We start from the raw sequence: 9641 nt of genomic DNA, 5'->3' as shown, positions 1-9641 counted from the left end.
AGAGAAAGGTACGAGCGTCAAACACGGAAGTATTGAAGCAGCTATGAACATGCATTCAAGCCTGCTACGGCCGGCTTTTTGCGAGTCAAGGCAGAGCAGCTTATAGGACCAGTGGCATAGGGAGAATTCTCCAATATGCTTGTGGGGGCCGAGCACCGATGAGTCATTAGTGAGCCAGCAGGAGTGGTAGCATTGAAAGCTTCGCGTGGTGCGATATTTATTCAAGAACGTTACGGCCATGGTTCTGTAATCACGTGAAGTCAGGTGCGACGGTGGCTTGTACCTTAACAACAGTGCATGGCTATGAAATTATTGTGCGCTGTCTGCTGTCATGACCACGAGGCATAACCATGCTGCACCATTGGATTACGACAACTAGACGTAAAAAGCGAGGGAGGATCAAATCAAATCAAACCAAATTTATTCATCTTCATTTAGTACATGAGTTTTCCCGTCCAACCAAAGCACAGCGTGCTTGTTGGTAATCGTTTATTGGTCATTTAGCATACTTGTTTAGAAGCAGCAGAGATGTTGCACAAGAACACTTCATGTAAAACAAGGGAAAAGCTAATACAGAAAGAAATGTGGAACAGGAGGAGCCTCTCGTGAAGTGGCTAAGAAATTTGAAGGGTACGGCACTGAAGTGTGTTCGGACAGTTCCCGAAGAGTAACTGACAGAGATATGCAGACAGGTCAAGAATACACATTCCTTTATGTGCTGTTGTGTTAAAATAACAATAACATATATATCGTAAGGACCTTTATGGATACATAGAAAGATAATAGTTATGAAGTTTTCATAACAGTTCCTTTTCCTGTTGCATACAGGTGCTACAATGTTGCATAGTTTTGGTTGACAGTAGAGAGCGCATTGTCTTTTTTTTGCGATAATGTAAAATTACATCGTACTGAAAAGTCCCGGGCACGTAATCTGTTCCAATCAGTGCTCGCGGGACACTCCAGAACTGCAGCCCACTGTCTAGGGTGCTGCTGCTTGAAGTGCGGCATGCGTCAGTTGCCGTCAAAATAGCCGCCGATGCGGTCGTTGATAGCGGGATAGAAACGGTGGTCTTCGTCCCTGAAAATGGCGGCCGCGTTGGTGACGTTGTCCTCTAACAGGAACATGCGGTGTCCTTTGTTCTGAAGTTCCTGTACCGTCTCCTGCAGGTGGGAAATGCGTAGAGTGCACAACTTTTGCAGAAATTGAGTGAGATTCTCAGTGGTTAAGTCGCTCGTCTACCGAGCCGGAGTACCCGGATTCGAATCCGACGCGTTTCGATGACGGCGAAGCGCAAAAGGCGCCCGTATGCTGTGCGATGTCAGTGCACCTCAAAGATCCCCAGGTGGTCGAAATTATTCCAGAGACCTCCACTACGGTACCTCTTTCTTTTTCTTCATTCACTGCCACCTTCCTCCCTTCCCTTACGGCGCGGTTCAGGTGTCCACCAAGATATATGAGACAGATACTGCGCCATTTCCTTTCCTCAAAAACGAAAACCAAAAGAAATATTGCGCCATTTGTTTGTTCACGCTTCTTTGTTCAGGCTAGACTGCGAGGTATGCGGCAGCCACGACACAAAAACAACTTATCACAAGGCTGACAGAAGCCAACAGCCACAGAAACCAAAGGGCACAGGGGATTTTGAATTTTTTTTATTTATTTTGTGGTGTTGATCAATTTAGAATATTACTGAATATGTTATCGCTTAAAGCTAATTGATAAGAAAAGCAGAAGAAAAAACAACCACATACCGCCGGTGGGATCCGAACCCACGACCTCCGAATTATGTGTCCGGTGCTCTACCTCTGAGCTACGGCGACGGCTGTCAGATCTTCTGCTTTCGGGGGTATTTATATTTACAAGTAACCTAACCTTGAGAGTGTTCATCAGCGCCACCCACGTTCATAAGCGGCAGACGTAGAACGTCCTGAGTTACCGCAGTCCATGGTAGAGAGAGGGTGGGGTTGATGGTCCTTTGCGATCACAAAAATGAACAAGGGAGGGGAAAACCTCAGGTTGCTTGAGCCAACGTTTTCGACAAGGGGACTTGTCTTCGTCTGGGCAAAGCGTTCATCATTGGCAGGGATTAAATAGGGCCTTCGCTCCGAGGAGGAAGGCCCTGGGGGTGGGGAAAGAAAGTGGTGTGAGAGGGTATATGTGTCAGGAAGGGGAGGGAGGTGAATCTTGATTCTTTAAGCTGCAATAGTGGAAAAACTTATATCCAGGGGGTGTGTAATGAACAAAGGCTTTGAAGGGGCTGCGACAGGGGGTTGGCGCTGGATGGACCTGAAAAACTCAGATAAGAGGATTAGTCAGCGTGGTACAGGGAAATGAGAACAAGGCAAACAAAATAGGCTGACCCTGGAAGGAGAAAGAAAAAAAAGGGGGGGGGGAATGGCGGGAGTTCAGAGAAAGCCAAAAGGTGGGGGCGGAGGGAGTAACAGGAATGTCATGGTTTCCGAGAACTGGTAGTAGGGGATTAGGAGAAAGAAAAAAAAAGGGTGAACAAAGGGAGAGGGTGAGAAGGCCGGAAATGTGGTGGAAGATATGACGTGGGAAGGGTGCAAAGAGCGATAGTATACTCAGAAGTACTTGTATTTGGGTGTGTTGGTTCATAACTTTTCAGGAGGACACAGGGGCGCAACAAAAGACACGGACATAGAAGCAGACAGGGACAAGCCCTTGTCCCTGTCTACTTCCACGCCCGTGCCCCCCATCCCGCCCCTGTGTCCCCCTGAAAAGATAATATACTTATGCGAGGCTCTAGGAAATGGTCTGAGCACGTGCAAGACATTTGTTAATTTAAAATTATGCTAACCCTGGAATGTACCTGAGAGATTCCAGGTTTCCTCTAGACATGTTAATCCCTGTTGGTTGCAGTGTTTTAAATTTGTGGATTAGGAATGCTTCTCTGTATTTTCTGTCCCTAGTCGATTTGAAGCCTGACAGAAGAATGAACCGCAGGTGTGACGTAGAACGTCATCGAACGGAGAGGGTGGAAGCTGCGTGAGAACCCTCTTATGCTTCCTATGGCGTCAAGGCTGCCAGAACCGAGGCCCTCGCTAAGCAATTAAGCAAACAAGGGAAGCGGAGTTTGAGGGGCTCGTTATAGATATGACAGAAGCCAACAGCCACAGAAACCAAGGGGCACAGGGGATTTTGAATTTTTTTTTATTTATTTTGTGGTGTTGATCAATTTAGAATATTACTCAATATGTTTTCGCTTAAAGCTAATTGATAAGAAAAGCAGAAGAAAAAACAACCACATGCCGCCGGTGGGATCCGAACCCACGACCTCCGAAGGCGATAACATATTCAGTAATATTCTAAATTGATCAACACCACAAAATAAATTTAAAAAAATTCAAAATCCCCTGTGCTCCTTGGTTTCTGTGGCTGTTGGCTTCTGTCATATTTATAACGAGCCCCTCAAACTCCGCTTCCCTTGTTTGCTTAATTGCTTAGCGAGTGCCTCGGTTCTGGCAGCCTTGACGCCATAGGAAGCATAAGAGGGTTCTCACACAGCTTCCACCCTCTCCTTTTGATGACGTTCTACGTCACACCTGCGGTAACTCAGGACGTTCTACGTCCGCCGCTTATGAACGTGGGTGGCGCTGATGAACACTCTCAAGGTTAGGTTACTTGTAAATATAAATACCCCCGAAAGCAGAAGATCTGACAGCCGTCGCCGTAGCTCAGAGGTAGAGCACCGGACGCGTAATTCGGAGGTCGTGGGTTCGGATCCCACCGGCGGCATGTGGTTGTTTTTTCTTCTGCTTTTCCTATCAATTAGCTTTAAGCGATAACATATTCAGTAATATTCTAAATTGATCAACACCACAAAATAAATTTTAAAAAATTCAAAATCCCCTGTGCCCCTTGGTTTCTGTGGCTGTTGGCTTCTGTCATATTTATAACGAGCCCCTCAAACTCCGCTTCCCTTGTTTGCTTTATCACAAGGCTGTTAGCTCTTGCCAAATGGCAATGTCCGGGAATGGGGTCCTCGCATCGAGGCCGATATCTCACGCTGTTTCTGGGTTCAGATCATTTCGTGAAACCTGCGCATGGCTTTGATTTTCGTGGTAACACCGGGCTGATATTCCATGCCACGGAGTGAGTATATGTGCTCCAGTGTAAGAATAGGAAAGAGTACTAGTCGTTCAGTGGCAGCAATCACAGTTCATTTTTCTCCGCAGTGATTTGCTTCTTACCCACTCATTATATAAAAATACTTTCTCACTTTATTGAACTAACTTTGATTTTTTTTTACTTTTTGAAATGAAGGAAACATGTGTACGCCCCATTTTCACTGAAGGCGACCTAGTTAGCTCAATGTTGCAGCTAATGTCTACATAAATTAAAAAGAAGAAAGTTACCACCACAGTTCTGTTATCTGTCGCCGACGAGAAATATCGACGCACGTATCTTGTTTAGTGTGTCGCGGCGAATGTGAACAGGTGTGACAACGAGGTTTGCTCACCGGAGGTAGGTCGCTGTCGTAGAAGGCGCCCCTGAGGCTGGGGCGGTAGCGGATCTTGGAGGCTGTCACCGCGTCAAGCACGGTCTTGTTCATCAGCAAAAGCTGGCACAGCACCTACGAAAGAATTAGGGGTGGCGAAAACTCAGCGGGCACCTGCCAGAGGCGCAACCGCTGCAGCTGCAGTGCTGGTGCACACCCAAATAAGACTTCGGAAGGTTCTTTCTTTCCCAGCGGCAAATCAATGTTCGGTACAGTTGCATAAAAGTATCTGCAGACACGGCTCACACAGCCTCCCCCCACCCCAATGGGTGCTGATAATCTCTTGGACGTCCTATGGACGTTTTAGAACGTCCATGGAACGTCCAAGAGAATTCCAGTGCCCATTGGGGCCTCTCCGCGCACGCGGACCCCGCCCGCTCTACCGGAATTTTGTTCTCCAAAATGAAATAACATCTTAAAGGTATATGCGCCACGCATCCTACGAAAAAGATACCAGTGTAGGGCGCCATTTCATGGTGTCATCATTTTTCTACGTTGGCGTGCGGAAATTATAGTTGGGGACTGTCCTGGGAAAAAGAGACACTCCCCAGTTGCATTCGAATGTACCATTTTTTTTTAAATTTCCGTCAAAAAAAACTTACTGAATCCATTGTACTCGGCTACGTGAAGGCACGGGATTCTGGCGTTAACGACTTGTCTGATATCGCTCCGAAAGAGCTAATAATCACTGACACGCAGACACTGACAGTAAAGTTTCGGCGGCCAATCACATGGTGACGGATTGCGCAGCACGCACGTATACATGTACACGTTAAAGTAATCGGAACACGCGGTGTGCTCAATTCATAACAAAATACGAATTATTCAAAATTTTTTTAATGCATCAGCTTTAGAAACCCCACCGTGAAGAAAAAATGTCCTGCGTCGTCCGGCGGCGTAATGTTGTGTACACTTGCCTGGCTGGTGGCAAGAGCCACTGCCACGGTTGATGCACAGAAAAGCCACCTGCCACTGTCGGCAGGTAGTAAAGTAGAGAGAAGAAAAATCCCGCTCTCCAAGTGTAGGGGAGAGGAGGTAGAGGCCGGTAGGTGACTACAACTGGAACAAAAACTTTAGGGGATACTTAAGCTCCGCCTTAAATGTATGACGCGATAACATTAATGGGTCCTTTCAGCGGTTTTGGGTCCTCTTTGCGTATCACTTCGCATACACGGCCATTCTCTACTTTACATTAACATATCGCGGGAAGTCGTTATACAGCTCCTGGAGCAGTGGTGCAGCGGCTACGATGCACCACTGCGTAGGCAAGTTGCTGCTTCAAACACAGCCACCGGTGGGGATTGTGAGACCCAAGGTGCTCTTCCCGAGCAACCTCTTGCGACCGGTCACCAGTCATTAATTTAACTGCCGCCTTGCACGGTGTACAGCATTCTTATAATCTGGTGGGCAGTTTCCTGACAATTCGGTGGGCAGGTTGTGATGACGTCGCAAGGTCACGTGACCTAGGAGTCAGGAGGCCCGCCTACTGCTTCGCTCGCAAGAACGGGAGCCTTAAAGGGAAGCCGAAACGGTTTTTTGAGAAATCGAGGTTATTCAAAGTGTTTTGGCACTACCATTTAAAGTAATGACGTAATTATCGATTACAACAGCGACGACGTTCAGGCTTCTCCTGGCTGCGTCGGGAAGTGCGAGGAAATTCGTAGTGACGTCACTATCGCCGAAACCTCAGGCGCCGCTGCCTTTGTCTGCATGCTGCTGTGCGTCGTTCGGTGTCACCAAACAATGCTTTATGAGCTTCGCCTTCGATGGTTTTTTTTTTCCACGAAACAACTGTTTCGTCGCTGGAAACTAAACTAAACTAACTAAACTAAACGTAGCGTCGTGGTACGTGACGTCATTATCTGGGGCCTCTGCCCGTCGCTGTGCACTGCAGGGAAGCCTGAACGCTAACGCTAAGCTAACTATGTAGGTACCCGCGAGTTACCTTGCGTTCGCTACTGGCTGCCAACACATGGCGCTAGATGCGGACATCCAGGAAAGCTGGGTATGAAGGCTGGACATGGATGGTATGAGGCTGAATTCAAGGGAGAACATATGACACCGTTCTTGTTTCCCTGCAGATTGAGTTCAATATGGCGCTTCCCCTGCTGACTGTTACCTCTTTACTAGGCTTTGGCCGTCCATCGGGCGTTAACTGCTCACCAGGGCGGCATACTGCGGAAGCTCGAAGTCCTCGGACGCAGCCAGCGCCGCGACCAGGTCTCCGCCGGCGGCGTCGAGCACCAGCGAGGGCGCCAGCGGCGACAAGGGCCGCTTGCCGGGACGCGCGAAGTTGAGTGAGACGCCAGCGTGGCCCCAGTACCGGTCCGGGAGGCGCGCGGTGAACGCGTGCATCTCGTTGTTCAGCACCAGGCCCGTGGACGGAGAGGCCTGCCGAGATCCCAGTCTGCGCATGCGCCGGAGTCGATTCTATAGCCGTGAAGTTGCGCATGTGTGCAGATGCGAGCTCTTGGTCCTTCGTACGTGAATAAACGCCGTGCTTGAAGAACTTTTCGCTGAATGAACTTTTACTGATGTTAGTTTGTTAATGCCGCTTCCGCAGCCTGGCACGTGCGTCATCAGGTGGTTACCGGATAGCACATATATAACTTCGGTGGAGTGTGAGGGATGAAAAGGGTGACGAGCCAGACGACAACGTAGACTGGTGGGCGAGTTGGTACGACATTCTAGGAAAAAGCAGCGCACTAGCACAAACACGAGGGAAGCAGGGACGAGACACAGCGCTGATTAACAAGTGATAGTTTTATTCAGAGCGCCTCTGTATAAGCACAAGTAACCAATTATTACATAAAACACGCGAAAACAAGACAATGAAATCTGTCATTCCCTATTTTTCCTGTGTGCGTGTCTTTTGCGCCATTCTGAACTTCATTCAATGAAATCTACGATTGTACAAGAAACTCGCGTTCTTTTTTTTTGATATGGCGATGGATGGAGTGCTAACGCGTGCCGGACCTAGCTTCGCAATCTCTGAAGCCTCCATCATCTCTCTTGTGACCGTATCTTTGTTCCAACTGTTCCAACTGTTTATTCATGAAAACGTCTGAACCATTTTACACTAACGCGAACATCAAAACAATAATTAAAGCCAGAACTGTGCTGCTAAAAGGCCAAGGCCACAGCGCTAAAACATCGGCGTTTCGCGGCCGTATACTTACATCATGCCGAGGCTTCCCGAGAAGGCGATGGCGTCACCGCTGGGGGCCAAGAAGACGGCGTTCGCTGCCGCGTGCTTGACCTCAAAGGGCTTCGCCGAGTGCCTTTTCGAGGAACTGTAAGGGCGGAGGACAGCGCAGGCATGACTATGACTAAATTACAGGTCGGCAGTGTAGTTACGCTTTATTTCGAGCTCCGAGGCAACCGACACCCTGCCCTGTTGGACCAGACTCAAGATCAGGTCTCCCATATCCTCTTATTGGTACCTACGCGTCCGCACAGGTGCACACCTGTGCAAAGGTAGATCAACGTACCCGTGCTCTGCACCTATGCTTATCATGTGCACCTGCGCGCGGACACGAAACAGACAGATGCAATACATGGGCTCCAAGGAAAGCCTACCTCACCGCTACAGGTCTAAACTTCGATCGATTTATTGATGCACACATACTACTTTACACACTGTTTGATATGCATTTTCATTTTATTGCTATTTTTATTCGAGTTGTCGTTCTCTTCGTTTTTGTTTCTTTATTCATGGGCAGGATTCCGGGGCATCGCCTGCTTGAGCCATCTGGCGGCTTTCACGAGCGCTGTCGTTAAGCAGGTTACAGTTCAGGGCTAAAGTCGGGTGTCTCGGGAGGTCTCACCCCCCCTCTCCCACCAGTATTATCCAGGGATCTGAGACCCCCCTCCCCCGTGCAAGATTATGGAGACTGCATGAATCTGAAGCAGGCAGCCATTTTTTATTCTTATTGTCAGTGCCGATCGGAACATTTACTCTATCGTTTAGAAATTTTCGCTGTGATTTTTAGCAAGTATCATTAACATGTTTTCTTAAACACGAGACGGAGAAAACTAAAAAGTCGGCAACATTACACAAAGGTTGGAAGATAAAGGAAAACCCGTGCCCTCACACCACGAGTCCAAAGCTAGCCACTCAGCTCCAAGGCTGTACAATAACAACACACAACTAGAACACTTGAAGAGCATGGGGATCTCTTGTTTCAGGCCTGTATCATAAACTGAGCAAACAATGACATTTAAAAATGACTTCTCCGTATAAAATAATATGTAACAGGTTGCCAGCCGCTTTCTCTCTCTTCCTCTTTGTTTTCCTCTCCACCTAGGCTATAATCACGAGAGACTCCCCTTCGATGCATGAGCCAGGCTTCCAGCACTGAGGTACTCCGCCTTTACTGTAAGCACTGAGATGCTCGGTGGGTGCGGTGTAAGCATCGGGAACATGCGTCTGAGAAACCTGCTTTTGTTTCTTGTGCAGACCGTGCTTCGCTTCTTCAAAAGCGCTGCGACATCAACTGAACCATATATCGACGACTTCGTGTCGGATGTGACGGAGCAGCATTTGCTTTGGCTCAACGTTTCACCGGAAAGCAAGACCCCTGCCCAGGACGTGCGCATCAAGACCATCGACTTCAATAGTTTGCCAGCGGCACCGTCGCCAAAATTGCTTTGCAAGAACGTTATAAAAGGAGCCGCATCGCGGATATTCCTCAGTGGGCATGGTGCAAGCATCGGGAACATGCATCTGAGAAACCCGTTTTTGTTTCTTGTGCAGGTGAGAGACGATGGGCCAGTTCTCTGTTATAAAAGTAACAATGTATGCCTCCGGCTTGTGCCGTGCCCCGGGGAGTGTTTTCGGTCATGACTGCCCCGTAGCACTGCTTTATCAATATTTTAGCTCCTTGTATAGTGATGTAGAAACCAATCCCGGCGCAAGCACAGCAGGGATTTTTAAGGTGCTTATGGAGGATATGAAGGAACTGAGAGAGACAGTTAAGCTTCATCAAAATGAAACTGCGGAGAAACTTAGTTCTTTAGAAAGCAAATTGGATTACCTTTCGGCTATTGCTCTAAACTACACTACAAAGGCAGACACGCTGCAAAAGCAAGTCGATTACCTACTCCTAAAAATAGATGACT

The 9641-nt window shown here is 48.1% G+C and overlaps 1 protein-coding gene across 5 annotated transcripts in view; it reads right to left on the bottom strand.

Annotated features, from left to right (window-relative positions):
* Positions 1 to 404: 404 nt before the first annotated feature.
* The window catches only part of LOC149363557 (scoloptoxin SSD14-like), a 37549-nt gene continuing 28312 nt past the window's right edge, over positions 405 to 9641 (bottom strand). For 4 of the 5 annotated variants that reach the window (XM_089569947.1, XM_089569948.1, XM_089569949.1 and 1 more), the window contains 4 exons: positions 7700 to 7813; positions 6684 to 6927; positions 4482 to 4595; positions 405 to 1161 (listed from right to left, as the gene is read on the bottom strand). In XM_089569947.1, coding sequence (XP_089426073.1) covers positions 1012 to 1161; positions 4482 to 4595; positions 6684 to 6927; positions 7700 to 7813 — 622 coding nt within the window. In that variant the 3' untranslated portion in view covers positions 405 to 1011. Of the gene's footprint in view, positions 1162 to 4481; positions 4596 to 6639; positions 6928 to 7699; positions 7814 to 9641 lie in introns of all 5 variants that reach the window. The other variant, XR_016288574.1, reaches the window with a different exon arrangement.

Source organism: Amblyomma mixtum, chromosome 2 (assembly GCF_055824585.1).
Source record: "Amblyomma mixtum isolate Tamu chromosome 2, ASM5582458v1, whole genome shotgun sequence".
NCBI classification, from domain to species: domain Eukaryota; kingdom Metazoa; phylum Arthropoda; class Arachnida; order Ixodida; family Ixodidae; genus Amblyomma; species Amblyomma mixtum.
This window is presented reverse-complemented; position numbering and strand designations above follow the sequence as displayed.